Source organism: Malurus melanocephalus, unplaced genomic scaffold (genome assembly GCF_030028575.1).
Source record: "Malurus melanocephalus ecotype Western Australia unplaced genomic scaffold, MMel_1.1 scaffold_37, whole genome shotgun sequence".
In the NCBI taxonomy this organism is placed as follows: Eukaryota; Metazoa; Chordata; class Aves; order Passeriformes; family Maluridae; genus Malurus; species Malurus melanocephalus.
The window spans coordinates 3,238,742-3,265,940 of NW_026623269.1; the positions used below are offsets into that span (position 1 = coordinate 3,238,742).

At 38.5% G+C, this 27,199-nt stretch overlaps 1 protein-coding gene across 3 annotated transcripts; it reads right to left on the reverse strand.

Annotated features, from left to right (window-relative positions):
• Nucleotides 1–651: 651 nt before the first annotated feature.
• SLC30A7 (solute carrier family 30 member 7) lies at nucleotides 652–27,185 on the reverse strand. Of its 3 annotated transcripts, XM_057364298.1 has the most exons (11): nucleotides 27,019–27,184; nucleotides 26,750–26,851; nucleotides 22,564–22,677; nucleotides 21,029–21,116; nucleotides 19,250–19,376; nucleotides 18,155–18,310; nucleotides 16,555–16,605; nucleotides 14,513–14,648; nucleotides 6,762–6,852; nucleotides 5,695–5,844; nucleotides 652–4,903 (listed from the first exon to the last, which is right to left on the reverse strand). In XM_057364298.1, the coding sequence occupies exons 1-11, from the start codon at nucleotides 27,096–27,098 to the stop codon at nucleotides 4,856–4,858; spliced, it is 1,143 nt and encodes a 380-aa protein (XP_057220281.1). In that variant the 5' UTR covers nucleotides 27,099–27,184; the 3' UTR covers nucleotides 652–4,855. The 3 variants fall into 3 exon arrangements, with proteins under 3 accessions (XP_057220281.1, XP_057220283.1, XP_057220284.1); XM_057364300.1 differs by lacking the exon at nucleotides 16,555–16,605 and having other exon boundaries at nucleotides 27,019–27,185; XM_057364301.1 differs by lacking the exon at nucleotides 22,564–22,677.
• Nucleotides 27,186–27,199: the final 14 nt, after the last annotated feature.

Here is a 27,199-nt window from a genome sequence, read left to right on the forward strand (position 1 = left end):
TGGGACAAGCCGTGGCTAAGCTACTAACATTAGCATTCCAGAAGAAAATCATACATAGTCTTCAGAATTTTAGTGAGCTGCCTTGTGTTACCATTAAGATTCCTTCAGAGCTACTGTGACACACTGCTGTTCAACTGAAGCTCACTGCTAAGAGTAATTCCTGCAATTTAAAGGTAAAGGCAAGCAATATGCCGTATGCCACCAGGATGATTTTGGCAATTGCTTCATTCACATTATTTCACACTTCAGCCAAAACACTGTAGCGATTCACTTAACTCTTGTACAAGATCCCAGCATACATGTGAGAGGCTCCAATGCACATGGGAAGTGAAATACCCAGCTCCTTTTACACATTACTTCCGCCAAATTACCACATAGGCAGGAACCTTTTGTGGCTCACTGAAACAGACAAGTAGATTGAGCAGTATTTGCACACAGCAAGACACAGTCTGCACATGCCAGGCACAGCACGGCTGGCATCTCTTCACATTATAGCAGTGTCTGGCCAAGGAAGTCCCTACAGGGATGGACATTGCAACAAAGCCTGAATGGGAATAAGTCCAAGAGGGAACCCCAGCAAGGGATTTTCACAGAAGTGTAAAGGAGGAATTAACTACTGAGTCAGTATTAGAGATCAGAGAGATTATTTAAAAAAAAAAATAATCCTGCTTAAAAGGGTGGGATAATCAAGAATCATAGCAAGTGGCAGTCTGATGGCTGCTGGAACAAACAGGATAGGGTGTAATTATKAATAAAAATTGTTAATAAGTTTAATGCTTTAAATGGTATTTAAAGACCTTGTTTCATGAAAAAGGATAAGGGTTTGCTTTTTATAGAAGCATGCAAGTGAGAATCTGCACTKTGCAACTGCAACGGAAATCTGCACTGTGAAAGAAAAGCCATGGACTTTACAATTCGTTTGCACAATGTGTGCAAAGGGTGGAAAACTGCAGTTCAGCAGTGGCTTCTCCCCTTTTGTATGTTGTTTACATTCTCAAAACAGGTTCACTTACAACACTTCAAAAGAAACCGCTAACTTTCCTTCACCTTTAAATGAAGCTTTACTTCTTAAAAAAAATTAAGTATGTTAAGTCACTAAGGTCCATTTTATTAGTAGTAGCAGCTTCAATTTTCGTGTAAAAATAGTGTCAGCAGCTTTTACTAATGATGCAACTAGACTTTTGCTTTAGTAAGCATTATTACATAAAAAGCAGTCATTTATTTACTTTTCGCCTTAGCTTAGCAAATCACACAAGTAACTCAGCTGTCTGTAGGGGCCTTCCTGATGTAAGGAGCCAATCTATTCAGAGCTGTAGACTTAYCAGATTAACTTATAAAGAACCAGTCCTTACTGTGCATGTTCATAAGAGGAGTTTTCTTCCACTGTTATTTAGCACAAAAGACACTRAGGCATTTTAATACAGACACTCTGTAACATTTGTTTTATCTTCTTATTTTGCTGTAGGTGTGGTAAAAATCATGCAGTTTGCAGGCTTGGTCTTTGGAACAATAGTTTTACTGGTTTCAGTCACAGGAAAAAAAAAAAAAAACAATCCACAAAGACCAGTAACCCCACAGTAAGCATCAGCTACATACTTGGCTACTGTGAGAAATCATRCTTTGAAAACTTGATTCAAAATCGAGTAGTGGATACCAGGAAGTGGAGTTTAGCACATGATCCACATTCATCCATCTCTGGATGTCAGTCATTCACACAAGTCTTTGTTTAAATCATGCCTTGCATCTGCAATAAAGTGTCAATAGTAAAGTGTTACATAAGCAGCCAAGTGTTAAGTAATTAGCAAAACACAATRGTGCCTTGGCTCTCAGGGTAAGGAAAGCTGCACTTTCAATTGCATGGTTTGTACTCTCCTAAAACCTGAGCAAGTATCCCCTTAGTAGGTGAAAAAAGAAATCAGATGTCCCTTGTCTACTAACATACTAGATGCGACTGCAGTTACTGAATGAACATGTCATACATTTCTTTTTTAGAATTTTATGATGSTTATCCTTTTTCAGAAAGCCTAAAAAGGCTTAAAGTCTATTTTATATCTGACTTTCCTACAGTATCCCCAATTATATTTGACAAACAAATGGTACACTTYATACTATAAAAGTTTAAAAATAATGAAGTGCTATCTTGCTGGGCTAGAAAATTCAAACTTGTACATATGCTTCTGCCAATCAGCTAAATTAATAACAAGCAAAAAAATTTACCAAAAGTTATTAAAATCCTTGTATAATTATAMCAAGTTTATAGGCTTTTACACTCCATTCCCATATTAAAAAATTTTGTGGATGTACATTTAAAAGAATACCATCACCACCACCAAACAAACTGCCACTCGGCCAGATTCTCACCTGGAAATAAATAGTAGCAGTTGTCTTTTCATCAAGAAACTACAACAGTGGCCAAGCTCGGCAACTTGGGCAGCACAACAGTATTTCAACAAGTCCTGGAACAGTCAGTCCTGAAACATGCTGGTTTAAAGATGACTTAAACCAAAGCCTGCTCTTGGATCATGAAACAATTGCAATGAATCTGTCTGGGGCTTGCCTTGAAAGTGGTATCAGTTGATCTTCTCTAGCCTCAAATAGCAATGCTAGTAACTATTAAAAAATGAGGAAGCCCTGCTGGCASCCAGCAAGGAGCAGTCTACATGCAACACACTCCAAAACAGTACCTGCACCCTATAATCACTACCAGATTTTAATCACCTTGTCTGTGAACATACGTGCACATGGTATCTTAAACTGCAGTGCTCAAATCTGCTCAACAGAATCTTGCACCCTACCCTGAGCTGTGTAACCTCCAGCTCCTTTCCATCAGGAACTCCAGGCCTGGCAGAGCATCTGCAAGGTGGGACAGGGAGAGAGCCTGACAGAGTGCCAGGCAGGAGGCCAGGAAAGAGAGATGTGAACATGCAGCCAGCTGGGAGGGCACTCTGCACCAGCATCCATGCCCAGGGAAAGCAAACAGGATTGGAAATCGGCAATGGAAGGATCTGGAGAGTGGAAGAGACTACAAAGATTAAAACCAGTATTACAGGTGGCTTTGTACTGCCGTTTTTTGGTTTTTGTYTTTTTTTTTTGCAGCCAGTTCCAAGCACAAGAAAACACCCCCAAGATTTGTACAAAATCAACATTCATGTTTCAATATCTCATCTGGAAAATTCAGGTACCACTTAAAAAATTTGGCAAGAATTGTGTTTTCACATTAAAAGAAATCAGGTGCTATATAGGAACAATGGAATGAATGAATGAAACTCTTCATATCTGTGATGAATTCAACAATATCAGTGGCAAACAAACCATTTCTGCAAATCAATCTTCAGTAATTTCATAGTGCCTAGCACTTACTACACAGGCATTGTCAGCTTCAGAGGGTCTTGATTTTAGTATTACCACTGAGAGGTACCAAAATGAACATAAAATCCATACCAATCAGTGGCATCCATGATTTCTCAGAAAATCTTGCTTTTTACTCCACCATGTTCTGTCTGTAAAATGTCCTCTTAAAAGGTCTTCCATTGCTAAGTAAACTATTACAGCAGAGTGGAACTATCATCTGTAATAGCAGGCATAGCAGACTGCTTTTGAAACACTTGGCTATCTGAGTAAAATTATTACAAATACTAGAAAAAACATGACAGACTAATGTTCCTGGGAAAAAACCCCAATCTAACAACCCTTACTGCRCTGAGGATTTTCTCCCACATGAAAACATACAAGGCTACAGTAAAATAGTCAAAGATGTAAGATTTGTCAACCTGGAAAAAGCATAAGCTTAATTAAACAGCATGAAACATGGTCCTTATTTCCATTTTGGGTATAACCACCAGAAATAACTTTTTTTCTGTATTTGGAAAGGCAAAATTTGAATTTGATCACTTTAATAAAAATTATTACAACCTATTATAATCAAGGAGACTTAAGCTTTCACAATTTCAGGATTTAGTTTTTTCCACCACATAATTTGGAAAATAAAAAACTTCAAGCATTACTTCCATCACCAGCATCTTCCTTCAGCTGCCCGTTGTTTAAGTGACTGAACATGAGCAGCATCATGTAATGTTTCATTACTCTCAACAGTATGAAGAGACTAAGAATTGGAGTTAAATCTAACATTTTGACTAAAATAATTTTCACAAGACATGTGCAACAAAATACCCAGCTTGTTTCACAAGCAAGTCTCTTCACAACAGCTTTSTCTTTTACATTTAGAACTTTCCTGTCTGGTAAGATGCAAATATAATGGAAGTCTAACATCTACAGTTATGCAAGTACACAACCCCCCCCACATACATCACTGGTAAATAATCAGACTGCATAAAAGATTATCTGTAAAAGTAATAAAACCCTTTGATGCTCCATATTTATGCTGGCAAATAGCTCTCCTGATAAAAAAGGCACTTTGAAAACCCAATATGGTTTGGTTCATTAAGTTTGCAAAGTACAAACAATTGTACAAACATGCAATTATATTGAAGCATGTCAGCTGTTGTGACATTGTCTACAAAACAAGTTTCCAATTGTCGATAACACTGGTTTTATGGGAATGAGCAGTGGTTTCAGCAGCTTTACTGAAGACATGACAGGGTTTCCAGTACCACAATCTTATTTAGTAAAAAACCCTCAAAAACTTACAAGTTTAGGGGCCCCAAAAAAAACAAGACCCAAAGTCCGTAACATTCATTCAATATTTACTCCTTAGAAGTGAAGTCCATCTAGTGTGAGGGCAGAAATCCATTCAGTCGATTCCAGATGTGGTGGAGGCAGGCTCTGTCTCACGAAGTCTTCTTACAGCAGTACAGTACTGAAAACTTTGGTCCAACAGCCCCATTCCAGAAATTCACTACATGGCTGCAACATCAATCTGTATGTAAAGCTGCCTTACTCCTGCCTATGGAAAAGGAGAAGAGGGTTACAAAGGCTGTCAAGCCAAAGCAGTTTCCAGTCTGAACATCAGCCCACATCAGCAAGTAACCTAGCAAAAAAACTCATTTTTCTGCAATTCATCTCCCACATTTAGCACATCACTCAGAGATCATCATATGAGTAAGGAGTTCTTCACAYAGTCAAGTGCACACACATAATGATGTATTAACATTAGCTTTGCCACATTACCTCTTCTGATTCAACTGCCTCACAGGAAGCTTCACAAAAGCAATTCTTACTTTCTTTTGTGCCAGTTTAACTTCCTGAAAAGCAAGCTGCTTGAAGAGCTGTCAGTTTAAAATGGAGCTAGGCACAAGAGTGTAATGTGGGACTTGCTCAAACCAGTTCTACATTATTTTAACCAGAAAGCCATCACATGTGCGAGCTGCCAACGCAGTGAAAATCCTGAGTAGGTCCAGTTTGTGTTGAGAAATCCTATCCTAAGAGAAGCCTCCTCTTTTTTTCTTAGTTCCTCATACGTCAATATAGATGCACCCAATTTGATACACCTGAGACAATTACGTCTGTTATTTCCATTAAGTGGCATCAAAAACTAATGCAGAGCAGTAAAGTAATTCCTTCTACACAACTGAGTATTTTGGAATTGTTCTATACAGTTGGAACACAGAAGCTTTTCAAAACAGGTATCAAGAAAAATTAAATGTTTTTGGCTTTGGTAAGAATTACGATGTCACATCACAGGCAATGACAGGCAATTTTACACTTTAGGATGTGAACTCCATTGATAAGACATACCTGAGTAAAAATATTGTGAGTCTGGCTTAGAATCCACCTTCCATCAGCATCAGGAGCTACTAATAACTTCAAAGTCCCTATGTAAACATCAGTACAGAGGGTCCAGAAATGTGGGTCATGCAAACTGTAAACTCCTTGCAACTGCTGCACCTAAAAATAGAGGCAAATTTTAGAAAGTGYATTTCAGAAAATATTTCTCTATATTACATTTATTTTACAGAAAATGTTATATAAGCCAATGCATTCTTCTAATTCRCTCGGCTATTTGTGATTTTTTACCAAAATTTCTTATTACTATCTCAGTTATTGTAAGGAAGATGAAAACATACAGATTTGTGTGCATGTCATGATTTTTTTCCCTGCTGCTTTTACATTCTGCATATATTTCACTGAAACCATTTCTGAAAACAGAGGTGTTCAAGAGAAAAGTCACAGTTATTGGATTTGAGATGGCATCCAATTAAATCTGCCGTTTTTACAAATGTGTGAATTTTGCCATGAAACAATTAGTGAGATTCTAACTTTAACAGAAAGATATTCATATATAATTTACAAATTTGTGAGGGTTTAAGATTTGCCAATCCCTTTCKTTTTCTTCTTTCCACCTTTAGCAAGCCCTCCATGTGATGATTATAACCTGTAACTCCCAAGGAAAGGCAGCACTCCTTCAAGTGCTTTGTATTTACTTTGCAAAGGCACTGCAATGATCAGATCATGGCACACTAATAGCAGAGTTAAACAGGAGAAGGTCAGCTCCAGAGTATCTTTGTATTCTTATAAATACATTCTTCTACTCTTATGTATAAATGCAAGGTACTTAGGGAGGAAAAGGTTCAGGATCTATTTTTCATAACTACACAGCAAATTTTTAAAACACAAACTGAGGTGAAACTACMATTTAGGACTTTGGGAAAATATTAACTGGAGTAGTACTTCCATTTGTGTATTCCAAGGTACCTTTGACAGGCATTACTGGAAAAACACCATAAAATATCCCCATACACACAGTTGAGGCTCAGTCAGTCAGCAGCTTGATCAGTCAGAGCAGAAACAGCTTAAGAGCTCACCCTCTGGTAGCATTGAGGCAGGGCATTTTCCAGAGAAGGAGGAGTTCGCTGCATCAAAATCCCGATGGATTCTTTTAGAAGTGGAACAATACTAGACAGAAAAAAGGAAATTAGCTATTATTACATTTTCAAAAGGTGCCAGGAGCAATCTAAGATTCCTTAACACTGCTCTTAACATTGAGAAATTTTTCTTTAGTTCTTCCACCAGAACTTGAGAAAGTTGCCATGAAAACCCAGTACAGAAGATAAAGGGATTGACAAAATTACTACGGTGCCCTATCAAAGGCAAGATTATTTCTCCCTCATGGTTTCCACAGAGTCAACTGGTGTCCAGTCACAAAAAAATTAATGCTTTAATGACAGGATTTGAGATTAATTCGCTTGGTGTCTTGGAAGTCACACAACAAAGCAGCTGTATAGCTAAAACCTATTTCAATGGCAAATAATTCACAAGCAACCATAAAAATACTCATCTGAAATGGGGTTTGCTTTTGTGTTTGGTTTAAGGCATATTTTTCTTATGAACTAAGATAATAATGGGGCAATCATATAAGAAAATTAGTGTGGAAGAGTCCAASTATAACAGAGTTATTTTGTCAGAAACRCAACTTGGCATAYTCTTGAAGTGAACTAAGTGTAGGGTCTCATCCAAGCTCAAGGGTTAAACATTTGGAAGCAATTAGAGGTTTCCTCCTGGCCAAATGATCTTGTTTAATCAGCAAACCAAGAAGACATTTAATACCCTTTTTTATTATTACCTTTTTTTTTTAATAAAACCAGGAGACCAGCAAGCCTATACCCTGAAGCTACCACTAAAAGGTTATACTCTTATTAAGTAMTCAGCATGGTGATTTTTTTGCTTAGGAGTAGTGCATCATGTCTGGTTCAATAGAGCAGCCTAAAATTTTAGAGTGGATAGCAAATATCTGTAGCCCACCACTAAAGCTTAAATAGCAATTTAATTTTACGAGTATACAAGTTACATAACACTCTGGACCTAAAGTGATCATATATTTCAGAAATTGTAAGTTCTACTTCAGACTTCAGACCAGCATCACAGCTGCAGTACATGGACTTATGGGACCAATAGTACACCTAAAACATTTTTAAGAGATTAACTGGAGCAGTTGTTAAAGGACACAGCAGAACCTTTGTTTAAGCTCTCTTGAAGTGATGTGGAATGCATGGCACAGACCAGATGTGTATTTGCAGATGTGAACAACTCACCTAACCATKTTCAAGAAGGTGTTTCCATGTGAACACAGAAGCAGTGCCGATTGAYGGACTGCTCAGCTCACTCCTGGGCTAAACCTTGGCCAGGGGTGGGAAGGAACGAGAGGCTGTGTAACTCTTGTCTAATGAAGCCCTGGAAAAACCRCCACGCTAAAATTAAGTTTTCTTGCAGGCACAATGGTTTTTCCAGCCAAATTCACTGCCTGGTGCTCTCTAGCACATGGCCTCCCACGTTTGCAGTGCCACCAAGGCATCGGTTCAGAAATAGGAAGAAGCAATTAGGGGCAAGCAGGAGTTGCCTAAACTAGACCTGTCACCAAGACAAACAGTTAGCAATGCARTAACTGTCAATCTGTCTAAAGGAAGCTTAATTGGAGTGTCACATTCTACAGTGGATTACAGAAGTTTAGGGAAAAAAGGTTCTCTTATTAATGGACCCATCTCACTAAATAATGTCCATGTCACAAGCATTACATCAAAGGGAGCTGGAGCTGCCAACACACTCCACTGATGAATTGATTTCAGTTTAACTCCCTATTTAAAATGCAGGTTTGCTTCTTAATAAAAACATTGTAAGACCAATACACAAGTTCAGGATGCAAACTGAATGCAAGAATTTTGAACACTGACTCCATTCCCATAAATTTAACAACGCTTCTCTAACATATGCATCCAAAGGTTTCAAAAACCACACACATACAGGCTGCATAATTTTTTTCCCAGGGAAACAACTAAAGGAATAGAGAATGTAATAGTCTGCCTTTTTATTGAAACACACCACTGAGAGTGAAAGAAAGCTAACAAAAATGTCTAATTTGCACAACTTATTTACAAGGTTTAATAAAACTGATGTACATTATCTGATGGAAGAGAAATTAATTGTCAAGTAGATTTGAAGAGACAGGCTATGAAACAACAATTTAAAARTCCAAAGAGTATAGGTAAATCAGGATGTGGCTTGATACTGTTGGTGAAAGGATGTTGAAGCACATCCAGGGTCACACCTTCTTCCTCTACCTTAGACCCAGTGCTCAGAGTATCTTTTGCAAAAGTGTATCTTTTACAAAGCTGAAAAGGCCAAAAGAGAGCTGCAGTGACATGACAAGCTCTCACAAACGCTGTTCAGAGCAAAGGCCATGAATGCCCCTGTGCATCCAAAGGGATACTAACTTACGTGGTAGCCTAACTGAAAGCCAAGCTAACAAAACAAACAACAGAATCCAGTTTCATCATGTCTGTTTTCCATTGTTTCATGCATACCACTGACATACAAAACCTTTAATTTAAAAACCAACACTCCACTCAGTATGCTCGTTTCTCAAACATTAACTAAAACCAGTCTTACTTAATCAGTAGGAGGCACTAGAAATATCAGTTACACTTCATGTGACTGAAGAAAACACTAGGGAATATGACAAAACCAAGTATGGTGAAAATATTGTCAGAGATTTTGACCAAGCTTTTTTTTTGGCTTGGTTATTAGTGAAAAAAACATGTCTGCCTCCATAGCAACTATTTTACTGGGGCTTTCCCCCTTGTTTAATTTATAAGATTACAGAGGAAAACAAATGATGCTGAATTCTCACCAAAGGGAAGGCTTTCTCATGCATAAGCAATCAGTAAGCTTTGCTATTAAAGTGGACACAACTCCACTGCTTTCTGATTACCAAACCTTWAATCTAAAATATCACACTCTTTTACAAAACAATCAATTTTGAAAAGAGACATTAACCCACAGCAAGATTTTGGATAAAAATACATCCTCTACAAAAGCCAGAAAAGTACAGGCAGCTAATGTTACAGCATCGCATCTGCATATACACTGCTACAGAAGAAGTGAAAGGTGTTCAAACAAATATAAAAACAAACTATTGACACGAATCTAATAAATCCAGCCTGCCCCTACTACACATGGATTGATTAAAAGAGTGAAAGCATCAAACTCAATTAACCTGCCTCACATTCAGATAATACTCATACCCATTCCAGTCCCATCCTGTTTATGTCACYGTTTTTGTCGGCTAGCAAGACTCTGGCATTGTCATGACACTGGAGTGCAAAGCTGAAAACARCTCTGGGTAAAGAAACCTGTACAGAGCCATAGCACTCAGAGCACAGCAGGAAATTCATTCAGTGCTCTCAGCACTACAGAAAATAGAGGATATTTGTGACAGATTTTGTGGAAGGTAAACAAATACTGCTAAGGATCAAGACCAGCTATGGTTCTTCAAATACCATAGATCAAAACCTACAGCCAGATTTCCAGATTCTGGGGTTYTTCCCAGCTGCCATCCATATTCGCAGTGTCAAGACTGCTGGCCTATTTCAGAACTTTAATATTTTTTTTTAATTAGACAATGGCAATTTAAATCAGACTGCATGCTTTGCTCAAGACAAGGACCACAGGTTTTAACATTTGCTTTACTGATTTTTGAATTCTTTGTTCTCATAGCAATGTAGTACCTTGATTCTCCAGCAAGACTGGCAGGTACCATTACCCTCTAAATAAAGGTAGTGCTTGACATTTATCAATAATAGCTTAAAATAATACCAWCAACAATCATGTTCATTTGGAGTTTTGCTATAGCAAATTCCTCCTTAATCTTAGTAAATGCAGCACTTAATTTTAAAAAGTAGGGGTTTTTATACTGTTATGCCCAAACATGAAAGGCATATACCCCAAATGTTACTGGCACACCCTCCCCCAAAACTCTTCCGTATTATATTATGTTCAAGCAGCTCCAGATTTTATGCAAAAAATTATGTTACTCATGGAAACAACTTCACTAAATGACTGAAGCAAATTGCCTCATTTCTTTGACCACTTAATATGCAGTCTGCATGTTCTATGCAATCTAGTATCAGATTTAGTCTGCTGTGCCTTTCTAGAAACATGTGGGTCTAATCGTGGTTTCGGACAAACTTGCTTTATACACCAGAGTTGTGGCTTTTGCGTGGTGACTAGTTTTACATAGCTGACTGAAACAGTAAAATTGCTTCAACATTTCAGAATAAGGCTTAGAATCCTAAGGTTAAAAATTAAATGAATATTTAGTTTTAAATACTAAAAGCAGTTTAGAGACTTAAGAAACTGTTTATTGATTCAGGCACATATAATTATGTGGACAACACCTTGGAAAAAAAACTTGAAGAGTGTCAGCCTGAACTACTATGAAATAGTGCAGCTTTTGCTAAAAAAAACAAGATTAAAAAAGTTGGTAAGACAGACTTGTCTATTTTAAGCCTGTCCTATACTTGCTTTACTTGCATGAGATAGAAAGAGTAATTCGATATTAATGGTTGCATCCAGGATAATTCAAATCCCACAGTGGATTTTCACTGTGCAGTCAGAATGTTCTGTGCTAACACATGAGGAGTTAAGCTGAAAATGTCACCCTAGAGCAGCCTGAGCTAAGGATCACAGAAGCRACAGAGCAAATGTGTCAGCAGCTGACAATTTGCACTAATTAGAGATGTTGTCTACAAGAAGGCTCAACCATTTGATTTAAAAGCACTGCTTGACTCCTCTGAAGAAATATTGCTTAACCCTTCTGCACCTGCATAAGACAAAATAGATTACAAACTGGAATCTGTACAGCTTTATAGTGCACCAGTAAGTTTCTTAGTCATCTTATACAGATATTTTTGTGATTTCTTTGCAAGTTTGGCTTTCATTTCAGAAATCTGAACAGAGAAGATCCACTTACAGCAGCAGGCAAGGCGTGAATAACCCAGAGAGTGCTACCCAGCACTGGAGCAAGCAAACACTCAACATAAATGAACAGTTATCTCACATAGACACAAGCAATCCTGCATTAAAAGCAATGATTTCCCTCTGCATTCTCATGCAATAGCTTTGATATTCTGCTGGTTCATCAGATGCAGTTCCACAAAAGGGAATAAAGATTTCTGTTCTGCCTTTATTCCTTCTTGTATCATAGAAACAATACAGCTAAAAACCAAAAACAAACCCCCAAATAAAACTAATAAAAAAACTAATAAAAACCCACAACAACAAAATATTAACAAAACAACAGGAAAACAGGAGTCCTGGATCTAACCTACCCCCTATTCATACCCTGTAGACACTGTAAGTCAAACTCAGACCATTAAGCAACAACTAGGAGGATACAGTTCCAACTAGGGCAAAGTCCCTGGACATCATTAAAACTTTTGAACGACTTTATCAGACTGGCTTTTGCATCTCTGACTCAAAACTATGCTTCTTTTAGTTCAGCCACAAAGATCCTGATTATAGAATGGATCCTGACTTTTAAATGGAACATGACCCCCACACATGAATAGGGTCTGCTTGTTGGGGCACACACATACTTCACTTTACCTTACCAAAGTTGGTTTAACTAGTAAAAGGGACACAAACAAAATTGACAAGTATTCATCTGAAGCAGCAGACAAGTATTTAATCTAAAGCCTAACTTCCCCCAAAAATTACTCATCAAGGTTTCAAACAGGCCCACAGAAGTGGACAGGAATTCCTAGAAATTGAACATACCAGTCCTTTCCTTCCCAAACCACAGGTATCCCATGAGCAGACAGACAATTAAAAAAACCCAAACAAACAAAATCCAAAACCCAAATACCCTCTACACCCCAAACTAGTCACAGCTCCTGCCATTACCAATTTAAAGTATTTTTGCAATGTTATTCCCCTTAAATTTCAAACATTGCAGAACTTCAGTAATTTTTTTCTCTAGGTTAGATTTAGGTGACTTCAAAAGATTAAGCACAAAACTATTATCTATCCTAGCAAGCATCACCTGGGCTCCCGTATTACTGTCACAGAAGATCACCTTATGGGAAAATCAGACAGACCTTTTGCTCTGATTCTTAAAGAACACTTCAAACACAGCATAGTGAAGAGTAAGGAAAAATTAACAGTACCCAAACAATATCCATCTGAAACTGCCAGTCATCTTATTTATGATTTTAATGTGTATTTCAAGCAAAATTATCACTAGTTAAGTCTGTTGGACTGCTTAAAAAACAAACAAAATACCAACACGAGATCACCCAACCCTGCAATTAGTGTTTGCTCCACTGATGTGCCAGGATATGTCAGTCTGCAAGAAATGCAGGCTTGCTTCTACCACCTGACTGCACTGATAGTAGAATTATTCTACTGATCATTTACAGCACTGTGGACCAAGAAAATAATGTTCAGACTGAAGTGTGCCATCAGATCAAAATGCACATCTAAGAGACAACTTCTCCAACAATTTCAGCATAGAACATGGGTCTCAAATGTTCCTTCTATCTGTGCTAGAAAACCTAGAAACAGCATTATTATTACACCTCTGTTACGGAATTCAGTGTTATTTCAAGTACAGTATAAATGGAAAAAAAAAAAGAATTGTCATTCCCGTGGTATTATCTGCTGTACACAAAGCTAGACCCTTACAACACAAAGTGTATGGAAACCCATGTTTTATTCAGCTACTACCTTTAACCTCAGCAATAGTTTCTTCCCCCTTGGAAATCTGCACATTTTCTTTCCCATTTTTTGAGATTTCAGTAGTTGAAGTAATTTGCAATAATTTTTTATTTATGAAATTAAACAACGTTTAAGTCAAAATTTCAAGAGTTGTATTAAAAGTGATGATTTAACAGTGATCTCCAGCACGGAGATTTCTGTGGGCATTGTGTCTGAASCCTGCTGCCCTACTTTGACAAACGGAGATTCACATCAATAATCCTGTGAGTGCTGCCATGCACAAGCCATAAACATGCCATACATGGTATAAGCACAAGTAGCTGCAGTTCATCAGATGACATYCACTGAACAAAGGTGTTCAGTCATTAGGTTGTAACTGGAGTTGTGGCACGCAGCCCTATGTCACTATTGAAACTGCTGCCAAAAAAGCCTCATAMCACCACTGAATGAAATATTTTCTTGTCCAGTCTTATCCAAATAGCTTCACATTTACAGTGATCTTGGTAAGCAACAACTGCAAAAGTCCAGAAGTAGTTGAAGCATTTCCATCAGACCTTAAGAGGAATAAGGATGTCTCAGAGTACAAACACAAAGGAAAAGTTCTTGTCAAGTTTCTTGTCAAGATAAGAAAACAAAATCAAAACTTTCCAGCCTTGATTTGTCAAGGACAAGGGCACATCCTGTGCCAGCAGACTCAATTCTGCTGCCCTGAAACCATTCTGCTCCATTTACTGGAGTACATTGGTTTATATAAGCATGTACTAAATACAGAGATGAAGCTTTCCACAGTTGGAACCTGAAAGACATTTTTGGAGTATTATGCAAAGAGGTACAAAATATGCAGATTTAAGAGCGAAAGCTTTAGCTGTAGAAAAGGGAAAGAAAGACAGCTCATGTAAGAGCTCACCAGAATGGCTGTACAGAACAGGGCTAGCATACCACTCCTGGAAGAAAAGCAAATGTTGTAAGTCATTTGCATAACAAAAAACCTTTTTCTTCTGAGCTGTAATTTCTCCTGTAACTAGAATCAAAAATACTACCAAATACCAGTGAYAGAAACACTTACCTTACACCTATAAGTAATGCTATCAGCATAGAACAAATAGGATCTGCTATCATTAGACCATAGTTCTGCATCAATAGAGCAGATATGATTACACCGATACTTCCGAGTGTGTCTGCCACAATGTGCAGAAATACACCTGTAAGAGATTAAGTGATACCATTACAACCTGGTATTCTTAAAGCTAAAGATGCATTTGAGAGATGTTTCACAGAAAGGAGTTTCAAGAACTAGATAATATGATTCATACTTGTTAAATTTGTGGTAATTTTRGGTCACCACAACAATTTTACATATTTGTAGAATATGGACCATGGAATTCATGTTCTTTTAGCAGTAATGGGTATTTCGTGACAAGGCTATTAACTTAAATAGTGATTAACAGATGTACCTGGGCTTTTTTYATTCAATACCCACCCATATTATAGTAAAGAGGCTCATGTTCCCTGATGCATAGAGTAGTGAATACTGTATAAGATAGACTGTTAACAGAAACAGCTCTCTAAACTTTGACACAATGTTTAATTCACAACACTTTCTAGAAGTTATTTGGCAAGGAAATCCAAGACAACTAGATTTGAGAAAAAACAATACTGCAGACATGAAAAACTTTACTCTTATTCTGAAGAATAATAACACTGCCTTGAAGTACAAAGAAGCACATACTTTGCAGCTAGTCAAAATCTAGCCTTTGGAGCTCTCTGCTGGCAGTGACTGGAAGTCATTCAGAAACAGCTTTTTGACTGCAATTCTCCAGACAGATAATCCCCTCTTGTAAAAACTACACACAACTATAAATCAGCTCTTTGGGGATTTCTCCAAGTCTACATTTGTACTGGTCTGGCTGAGACAGAGTTAGGGCTTCTCCAGAGCAGCCTGCATCAATCCTGTTCCTCACTGCCACACAGCAAGTAGGCTGGAGTGGGCAAGATGCTGGGAGCGCATAGCCAAGACAGCTGATCCAAACAGACCAGAGAGAYATTCCATACCATCCCACATCATGCTCACCAATAAAACCAGGGTGCTGTYTTTCCCAAATAGCTGCTGCTCAGAGACATCCCCAGGTACTGATCAGCTGGTGAGAGATGATTGCTTGGGAGTGATTGTCTCATGAGTGATTGACTTTGCATCACTTGGCAGGCTTTCTCCCCCAGCATTGAAAAATTAAAATAAAATCTGGTAATTTTAATACACTTCAATTAAAATTAGCCTTTCACAAAAAGACTGACTTCCAAATACCTTCAGCTGAAGTACTGAGTATACAAATACATAATATGGTGCACTGTAAATTCTGGAAGAGCATGCAAATGCTCATTTTCAAGGATTATAAATGAGACAGAAAATCATCCAATAAGAGAAAACCCTATGTACCTTTGGGTATGCACAAGTAATTACTACCTCCTACATTTCATAATTGTCTCCCTTTAGCATMTGAACATTAAAAWAAAATCCAAAACAAAACGAACAAACAGACAACCAAAGCCTTAAACCAGCATCKAAATTACCCATAAGCTAATGCCCAGGAAATCAGGGACTCCAACTATTTCAAGAAATCCAGAGTGCATTACCATATTCTCTAAACCACCTCTAAAAGCTTGATGAAATGCAAGTTTTAAGCTCAGGCATTCTTCAACAATTATATCACTCTGCATTTTTTAAATACATGCTATCTTAAACATACTGCTCTTCATGTTACAGAATATATATTGCAATTAGGCTCCTTAGGTTTCTTCTTTTAACCACCCTTTCCTAGTTTTTTGTTAATTTTTCAGTGTCAGTAACAGAAGCTGAATCCCAGCTTTTGCAATGTCTCTTTTAAACTGTGTTGACACTGCATTCCATTTAGATTTCTGTGAATGTCTAAACACCTAGTCATGCACTAGGGTACAGCAGAGCTGTTACAGGTGGAATGCAACTTCATTAAAGAGCTCCTTTAAGAAAATTGTGGCATTTATCCAGAGGGACCCTCTAAAACAGGCGTGTGACAGACCCAGGCAGGCAGACTGTGATAAAACCAATAAACCATTATATTGTTCTAATCGTACCTTGTAAAATCTGTTTGCTGGATCCGCCTATTACTTCAAGAGAATGGTCATCTGTGAAGACAATTATTGACATATTAACCTAGACAAAGGCTCTCTCTAGTGGTCCTTCTGTTACACTGTGCCTTTCAGAAATGTCTTGAACAGACAAGCTGCTCACTRTCATCAGCCTTTACTCTAGCTGTTTTTTTTTTAATGCAGCAGTTAAATGAAAAGTCTTAAAATGCATTTTTAAAGTAAAACATCACTGTAAACAATAGATTTCTACATATGTATATATAAAAATATCTACATTTGTTTTTAATTAAAATAAACTGAGAGTTAAGAGCTTGCTAGCATATAGCAAAATAAGGCTCCCTCAAGAACCCAAACCATGAACACAAGGAGAGTAGGTTCAAACACGTCTGCCAACCAAAAATACTTTATTAAGCAAACATTTTTACCTAATGTAAAACAACAAGGATAAGACTTGGAGAAGGAAGAAGTAAAAAAAATCTTCTCATCCAAGCAGATTAATGCCTCTGTAGCATTAATACAGAAGATACTTTAAGAAAAACTTGTTAAAGGATAGCAAAAGGCTTCTAGTGAAGATATGCAATAATTTACACAACAGCTGATTTTAAAAATCAAATTGCACAACACAGATAGCTAAATTCATTGGTCCACAGGGGTGGGGGGAATGGGGAAAGCAAGGAAGAGGCAGTAGCAGGGAGCTCYTGCTTTCCAACAAATTCCAGGAGAACTTCGAAAACAAACACCAATCTTCTAAGAATAGCAAGGAAGAGACAAGTAAATATTTTTATACTCTTTGTCACCTCCTGTCTGCCAGTTCCCACACTATTCCCTGCTCTGAATGTGCACATTTTCAGCAGTGCCAGATTCTGGTTTATGGCTTAGCCAGGAAGGACTGACAGCTCTGCATTACCATAAGGCTTTCATTTGCATTGTTTCAGGTAAGTGGTACCTACACAGCCTCTTCTCCCACAGTGAAGGCTACTAATCATGTTTTGCATAAATGTCTCTTCTCTGTTTGCCTTCATAGAGAAGATGCAAGCATAGCTAACATAACAAGTATCTTTTTYATAACCATCTTAAAACAAAATACAACTACACAAAATGGGGCAAATCTTATTTGAGATTACAAACCAAGTAAAACAGGCTATCCATAAATACCCAAAATCTGTTGGTTCATTTTTTCTAATATCTTGAGCTGCACAATTATTCAAATGGAGAATACCAGCAAAGCAGCTTAACTTTGTACATTGATATTAATGAAAAAATTGAAACAGGGCACTTGATAACTAATTTCACTGTACTGCCACAGCATACAGCTGTCCATCTTTTGCCAAWACACACYATTACAATGAATAGTCAAAAACCAGAAGTAAAGCAAAATCTTTAAAAACTAACACTGAATTTAATGCAAGTGAAACTCAAAGTGARCCACAAAACATGGTGGTGGCATAGSAAACCAGACAYTGAATGAAGCTACTTCCATGTATKATCACAACARAGTGTGTCAGCACACTTTTTTTCCCAGTAAATTATTAATAGCAGATTTAGACTGAGTCAGGATGATCTAAGATATCAACTCAATACTTACCATGACAATAATCCTGACCATGAGAGTGTCCATGGCTATGGCCGTGACCATGAGAGTGTCCATGGGAATGTTTGTGTTCATGGCCGTGCCCACGATCTCCATGACTGTGCCCATGGCTCAGACCACCATTAAATAGAGAATGGCTGTGCTCATGCCCTATAAACAAAGAATACCATCAGAGTATGAACTCAAATGGTTAATATAAGTACACTTACATTTAAATTCTCAGCTACTCAAAAACCTATTAAGCTTTTAAATCATCTTAAGGTATGGCTTTACATAACTTAAGAAACTTAATGCAAGCTGTTTGCCATCTACAGCTCTGCTGTACAGACATATTTTATATATTTATCTACACACACATAAAAAATACCAGATTTGAGAAGTCAAGTGCTTTTACACATTCCCACTTCTGAGACATGCTGTGCTACACTTTTAGCACAATTTGAAAAATGTACACATAATTAGATATAAGCGCTTTAAAAATAGTTGTTCTAAGAAACTAGAAAATGACTATCATTTGCAGATTAAAAATTCAAGCTTAGATTGCTGCTTAAAGATCAAAGACTATTTTCTTCCACCAGTCTATATAAGTTTATATATTAAACTAAAAGGAAGACCTACAGGCTTTGCAGAAAAAAAACCCCAGAGTGATTACCACATGTATTTAGGCAAATAAATTCTGCATTTCAATTCAAAAGACACTAAGCTGAGAAACACCTGAAGCAGAATCATCTCATCCTTAAAATTTGGTTCAGACACTGCTTTCTAAATTTTCCAGCCACAACCTTGATAAGTCCAGCTTAAATTTTTCCAAAAAGATGTTGTGCAAATCTCTTTCAATAAGGTGCTGAAGAGTGCATGAACTCCAGAAAGCAGGTTCTGGACTTCTAGGTGTCCCAGTTAATGGATATTAACATGACATGTGCAAAAGTGACATACTATGGCTAGTAACAAAACACAGAAGAAGTCAACATAGCTAAAACTGCCATCAACAAGACACCAAATGTAACACTGGGGTTCTCACTGGGGGATAACAAGGTCCTGGAACACAGGCTGCCAAGAAAGGAAACAGTACTGGAAGTTACATCCTACCAGAGCCGTGTGAATGCCCATGACCTCCATGCTGAAAAACAAATATTCCTATAAGATTTACAATGAATCCCAGTATGGAAACAGGAAGAAGTCTCTCATGATGCACATCAGGAGGCTCAAGTGCTCTCTAAAAAAAAMCAATTAAAAACAATAAACAAACCAAAAAGCAAATGTAGAGCTTTACAATCTCTTTACATTTTTAAAAGGCACCAGAAAACTACTTAGATACAGAGGCATTCTCACATATAACATACATCTAGACATAGTTAAAAATTACTCAGGCCTTCCAGTTCTTGGGATGATAGACCAATTTGCACTGTCTGAAAATAAAGTTCTATTATTAAAGCTGTGAAAGTACAGTAGAATATTCAGAGAGTCTAGCTCAGTTTTATCATAAGATTKAGTTATGCTGTGGGATGTGGCTCAACACCACTTGACAAATTCAGGTTTGTTCCAGTATGTGGATTGCTTAAATCGCCCATACAGCTTCCAGGAGTCTAGAATGCCATTTTTTCCTTTCTGCTTAGAAAGCTGAGGCACTGAGGGGAATGAAATGAAGACTGAGAACAAATTATGACATTTTTTAGAAATCCTCAAATTTAGATTGATTTTTTTTTTAAATTCTTTTTTACTTCTCTTTCTACTTCCTCTGGATATTTTTCTCAGTGAGAAACTATAGACGTAATACAATTTGCCTCTGAAGCTAAGTGTTGATGAGTGTAAACTACCACTAACAGAGGAAAAAAACATYCACCATCTCCCCAGAAGGTACAGGCAACAAATAGCAAGACAATAAAAAACTTCCAGCATATGTAAAATTTTAAAGTAACAGAAAGAAAAAGTCACCATCACAAGCAAAAGGAATACTTAGCATAGGAGCTCAGATCAGCAGGGACAGAATTATGTTTCAACATTACCCTTGATGGATTTTAATTTTTCTAGTAAGTTTTGCTCCTGTTTCTAGATTCAGAGTGAAGTTTTACCAAGATTTTAGGCAATTTCAGCCCAGCTTGAACTGATTTTCAAGTATTTGCTATAAATACAGAAAAGCGTTCCTAAAAGCTCTTCCCAATTCTCTATTAATAAAAGAAAAACCCAATAGAGTGTGTTCTGAACTAGAAATCTAAACAAATTTATAGTGTAGCTCCTACTAAAAAGTAAAAGCATTAATGCAAGCTGATCAGAAATAGTTACCAATTTTACTCTTAATCCTTGATGTTTGCCTTAATGCCTAAATTTCAGTCTCAAAATTATCACCTGGACYATCATGTAAAAAAAAATTCAAGAAAAGACCCTTTGCAAATGTTTAAGCTATGAGTACTTGCCATTTACACCAGACTTCAACATTTGTARGACAGTGCTCTTTCTTTAACAAGTTAGTCTAACTTCACAGAATGTTACTTATGACTAACTTCTCTCCTCTGAATTACTAGTTTGGGCCTTTCTTTCTTGGCCTCATTTGCTCTTTAAYAATGAGAAGTGAACATCTTTCTAAGACCTCCTTAACTGGCTGGAAAAAAACCACAGGCTCCATATCACAGAATCTTTACACATAAAACAAAGTACACTGTTGAAGAAGCTAGTACAGATAAACTGAAAAAGCTGGGTTCCTCTGTCATGAAACAGCAATTGCAGATGGCCCTATTCTTTGTTCAAATCACAGATTTCTAATCAATTATGAACATAATTTAATTTTCCAATTAATGTCAGTAATTCATTCTTATTAAACCAGATTTATCTCTATTATAGTGTAATAATGTAATTGATTTCATAACATACCTCAACACCTTCAGAAAAAATGAAGAATGCTGTAAAGATGAGGAATAAACCATTTACAAAACCAGCAAGTACTTCTGCTCGAACATAACTGAAAGAAACAAAAAAAAAAGRTATTACCAYCTTCATTTAAATGCTGGAAATKAGAAGCAGAACTTAAGAGAGTGGAGTGCAATTGTCTCATTCTCAGTTACATGACACAGGGATTTGCAAAATGGAAGATGGCATATAAATTACTGGTTAGTATATAAAACTGACCACATTGTATTTTGACAGAAACGACCTGATCCAKATCAGCCATTCTCTGTTCTAGACAGAAGAAATCTTTCAATAATATGTCAAAATATTTTAATTTAAGATCATCCCTRCTTGAAGTTCTGGTATAATGTATATTTGGAAGCCACAAACTAAGATAAGCATGCGAAATGTAATCAAACTTTTTTAATGCGAAGTTATGCTTAATATCAAGCAGACACATATTAATTTGCTTCCCCTCTAGAAGGTGGATTTTTAGTAAAAGTCTTAATTAGAAGTTAATTATTTGAAACATCAAATTTTGACATTAAAGAACTGGCAGGTTAGAATAATATGTAATTTCAATGTAGCAAACATCAGACTTAATAAAGTGCGGCTGCTCTCTGATAAATGGAACACCAGCTGTTTAAATGCTGAGCAGTAATTAATACAGAACATGCCTTCACTGCAATTAGTTTATGGTATGACTCTAAATTGATTTCTATGCACACTGGACATTCCACCTTAATTAAATTGTGCTTAAGTTTCAAACTATWGGGCTCACACTCAAGCAAGACAGCTGAAGCTAAACGCTGATACACAGATCAGTAATGCTGTGGGGGATGCCCATGTTAYATCTCATTTGCTGTTAATCAGTATTACCAATTAATAATACTGTACCACCAGYATTGTTTTATAGGGCACAGCTGCAATGCTCAGTGAAACCCAGTGGCGGTCCAATGCCAGTTGCAGTAGGTAAATCCACCAAGGGCAGTATGGAATGACACACCACAGCCTTGAGGACCTGTGTTAGTTGCAGTCACAGCTCTCAAATCCTCCTGGTTCCAAGAATCATGGATTTTAATCTCTGATGCAGCATCATTGAGACTGAGCTCCTTTCAGTTATAACTTTCTATTCCAAAGGAGGAGTGGGACACAGCAGTCTGAAAATGCCTGTAACAACCCTCACTGCATTGAGACAAACCCAGGATGTGGCTGCTTATTCTTCACTGCTGCCATTAATCCATGACAAGGCATGACAACTTTCTGCTCTGTAACTTGTTTCCACTAATATGATGAGAGAGGTCTTGGAAGTGATAGGCCTTCCCAAAAGCAATGTCTTCATATTTTTATTATTTCTAGAGGTATATTAACTTGGGTGTTTACACAGCTCACCTTAAAAAAAGCCCTCACTTTCAACATAATTTTTTCCTGCTCTTCACAAAGCTTTTGTTTGTCTAGTGAAAAATGACTATCTAAACGTTTACTATAATACATTAAGGTAACAGCCTGAAGTTCCTTACCCATATGAGAAAGCATCGTTTGACCTCCATTTTGAAATAACTGAAGCTGCTAATCCAGCCAATAGAGCAGTACAGTCAAAAAACATATGAAAGGAATCTGATATTAGACCTAAACTGGAAGAGAACAGGAAAAAAGTGTTATGTTCTACATGCTGCATGTTGAGTATAAAAAAAGACCYCACAAACATTAATCTTTTACACACTAGCAGAATACACTATGTTTCTAAGCTTAAGGCATGGTTTTGCTAGCACAGAGGAAAAATCCACACTTCATTATCAAAACAAATATGATGCCAGAAGTGMATTTGTCAGCTTAGGGAAGGCACTTTGGAAGAGTGCTTGGCAAAAAAAAATCCTACCAGCACATGATTTTGATGATTGTGAAAGGTGGTTTCCACTGACACAAACAAAAATCCCTGGAGYAGATGTACCCACAGCCACATAGCTCATCAACATAATTCAACCTTAAATCATTGCCTTAGCAGCTGTAAGGCATTGACTAGAAGATATACACCTGTGAGATCTAGAAGCTGAAGAAATCAGGCAGAGAAACCACATCTTAAATGGCTTATTTCAAAGACTAATGCACAACWGATCGACAAACACCATTAAAATAAACCTGCATGGTAAAAGGTTCAAAGCCACTAAAATTAGTTCATGAGTTAGCCAGTCAGTAGAACTCATAGCAGTTTGTAGGCTGTAGGTAAACTGGGGTTAACACTACACACAAGAGTTGCCAAAGTTTACCAAATTACTCATGAACAGGTTCTGTAAGTCTGCAGGGAAGTATGTGCAYTGAAACTAAAACATTGCTTCATATTTTAAAATACATTTGATACAGAGGTACTGTTGGGCCCTTTCRTTACTCAATTGTCCCAAAAGTTCCATTTTCCCAGTTCTTTGGTTATCTAAGAATAACTACATACACAACTCAGTTCTTGGAAACTGAAGCACCAGAAACAAGTACTGGTTTAACAAGTTCTAGAGGATAGACACATATTTACATTGAAGTCAAATACGAAGTTTCATTAGTTCCAACCACTTCACATTAAAAAGCCAAACCATTACAGCCTTAGTGAAAACAATTACAACATTAATCTTAAGTTTTTCAGATGATACACTCAACAGTGGAAGAAGTGGGTTCGAAGGAGAGGAAAGAGAATAAGTGTCTTGTTCTGTGTATTTACATATATATTTACGGACACATACACAGTKATATATACACACAACTGTAACATTTAAGGTAGAGTGATGATGGCATGATAAATTGTCTTTAAGTGTTATGGTCAACAAACCAGGAGAGATGAAGCTGTTCTGAACAAACTTTAAAACAAGACCCAAGCTTTTAGCTCGATAACTAGGAAGCAGCAAAATGGAATTAGCTATTAAATTCTTGAAAGGTTTTGGTGACATCTTCCCCCTTCCCAAAACCAGATGACATTTTTAGGGACACAGCTTATTATAGGTTTGGTTCTGATCAGTTACAAAGATCCAGTGAGAAAAAAAACCCACTATAAAGCATACCAAATATTCAGACAGAAGGTGATCAGGGTGACATTAACCCTAACTTGTAATGATTATGGAATGCAAGGAATAAGCATGGCTAAACACAGAGAGCTACAGCTTTCTGAAATGTTTGGGGTTTGATGGTGGGGTTTTCTTTTTTTTTTTTTGGTTTTGGCTTGTTTTTTTTTTTTGGTTTTTTTTTTTAATACAGCCTTCTGGGAAAGAGAAGTGTGCACTGACCCCTACTCTAACAAAATCCCATACAAGTTCTAAAACCAGAAATCATACAGCAAGTTACCATGACACTGGGCTCACACCTGCAAATCTCACTAAGGCAAGACTCACCTAAAGTGCTGCACCCATAGAGCTGTGCTGCTTTCAAGACCTAAGCTAACAACTCCAGGTGTCCAGAGGCACGTGGCTTTATCAGCAGGGGTGAGCAGACCACATGTGCAACGCAATTCACCTGGTGGCATAACCATGCTCTGTACCATAGCTACAAGTGATTGAACTGCACAAATGAAAGGAAGCCTACTAAGAGATCAATCTCATTTCATCTGAGGCTTTTTTAAAGTGACCTGTAAAGTAACAAGACTTTAGAAAAAATGGGCGCAAAGTGATTACTGAAGTAATCAAGCGACCCAGTCAAYGACCAGCGAAGGAAGTGACCCACCAGCAACTAAGGATGCATGCAAGAACTTCTGTTAGGATCAAACTAACAGCTGTTAAACACACTGTGTCTAAATAAAGACACTTTCATAGCTGACTTAAAAACACAAGTTTAACAACAAATTAAACAAATATGTGCATGCAGCAAATTTCAACTGTAAACAAGCTCTCAGCCAGCAAACTCGTGACTAATGACAGAACTCGAGGAAACTGCATGAAGCTGAGTTGGGGAAAGTTTAGATGAGACATTAGGAAAAGGTTTTTCATCCAGAGGGTGGCTGAGCAATGGAACAGGATACCCAGGGAAGCAGTCACAGCACCAAGCCCGACAGAGTTCAAKAAAACATGTGGACAACACTCTTCKGTGAGTAAAGAACCTATGTGGTAAACAAATGCTCAGGAGAATCTCTCATGTGAGGAGCAACAGAACTGTGTCTTCAAAATGACAAATCAATTTTCCCTATAGGGCTCCTTGTTTGCTTGTTATGTGTTTGCTCTTCCAAGGCATGACCTGTCTGCTTTGACTGAAGATACTCCTCATACTCTGTCATCTCTCTGTACTGAAGAGGTGCTTGCTAAGACACTGTTTTGTCCTAGCCTAACATCTAAGCTTAGAGATAGCCATTAGTTGAACCTTTTGTTTRGGTATCTAGCAAATCCTAATTCTTAATCTCAAGAACGAACAAAAGTAAGTGTCGTCTCAATTCCAATATGCCAAATCCTCCAGTGACAAAGTTCTGTCTCACTGAAGTTCCTCAGTTTAGTTATCTCATATACAGGACTTTTTAAGGTCACACTACTAAAACACTTTATTATGCTTAAAAGACAGACATCAGAACAAAGTCACATGAACACAAAGCTCTTTACATCAGAACACCTAAGAAAAATATTTACATCTGCTGAGTTATTAGAAAAAAAATCCATACTCAAATAGACAGACTATGCGTACAATAACCCTCACACAATTGAAAAGTGAATCAATATCAAAGCCAAAAGTAAACACATTCAAAATGGTCTGGGTGCTGCCAAGATAGTCTGTGCCTGTGGTAGCATTGTGTGCTCACTGGTGACACAGCCACAATCACTGCAGTCAAGATGAAGGATTTTGTAGTGTCATTTGAGAGATTCAGAACAACATGGCAGATATTAGGATGCAACAGTTTCCAAATCTTCATTGCTGCATTCAATGAAGACTTTTAAGAGCCCCAGTAATTTGTCCACACTACAGCTTTTGTAAGGACACTGCTGGATTTAAATGGTAGTCCATTCTGATCTGAACTATTAACAGAGACTGAAATATCATCATAAAACAACTTCTCCATCACCAATGAAGCACGATGGAAATAACAGCACTATTGCTTGTTCTTCCCCTCTACACTGTAAACCAAAACTGAAGTTATTCTGCATTTCTGCTTTTATCTTGCTACAGATTTTTCTGCAACGTAGTTRAGTCTTTTCCATTTTTTCCACTCTTGTGAATTTATGTGCTATGTAAAGTACCACTCAGATATACCAGGATATGTCATTTCGCCCTCGAGACAGGGATGTTCGAGGCAGCGATACCCAAATATCARCCTACAGATGAAGTCACACTCTCCAACTGAGGATCTCTGTGGCAAGCGGCACCACGATCTCTGTGGCACGGCTACAGCCCCCAACTCCCGTAAGTCGGGCCAAGACCAGGTTTCCTCCTCAGAAAAACACCGAGCCTGACATCARTTCCAAACAGCACTCCTCCACAAGGCACCCAGTCGCGTCCCCCAGCCGGAGCGCCTCCCCCGCGTCGCCGGGACCCGGCAGAAGGGATGGGGGCGCCGGTCGCTGCCCCCGARAGCAGTCCCGGCCGGGGGAGGCTCTCCAGCGGCCCCCAAGGCTCTGCCGAGCGGCCCCTCCGRACGGCGGACCAGGAGGCCCTGCCCCGCCGAAAGGAGACGTGGCACTGGCCGGGCGGGACGCGCCGCTTCCTGCGCGCTGGAGCCGCGTTCGCCCCGCCGCGCCCCCGCCCCGGTACCTGTTACTCCAGACGCCGTAGAGCAGCTCCACGAAGGCGAAGGACAGGTTGAGGCAGAGGAAGGAGAAGAGGTTGCGGGAAGTCTTGTCCGCCAGGATAGACCTGCRTACGGAGCACACCGCGGGTCAGCGGCCGCCGGTACAATGCCAGGAGACCGGACCCGCCGGCCGGCCGGCCCGGGAGCCTCGGCACCAGCCGGGACAGCCCCTCCACGGGGGCTCGGCCGCAGCGCCGGCAGCGCCCGGCCTGGCCCGCCGTGGGCCACTCACCTGAACCAGCTCGATATCTTCCTGAACAGGTTGAGCCTGGGTGGCTTGTACTCATCGTCCTTGATGGAGAGGGGCAGCATCTTTCCGGCCGCGGGGCCTCGGCGCGCCGGGCCGGCAGGACGGGCAGGCGGGGCGGGAGCGCTGCCCGGCCGGCCCACACGCCGCTTCCGGCCGCCACCGC

Excerpts from the sequence above, each read along its gene's own strand:
- SLC30A7 (XM_057364298.1), bottom strand. The coding sequence starts at position 27,098 with ATGCTGCCCCTCTCCATCAAGGACGATGAGTACAAGCCACCCAGGCTC. Across the intron at positions 21,117-22,563 it reads AACGATGCTTTCTCATATGG|TTATGTTCGAGCAGAAGTAC; the intron begins GTAAGGAACTTC and ends TGTTTCTTTCAG. Across the intron at positions 14,649-16,554 it reads CAGCAAACAGATTTTACAAG|GTGTATTTCTGCACATTGTG; the intron begins GTACGATTAGAA and ends AATCTCTTACAG.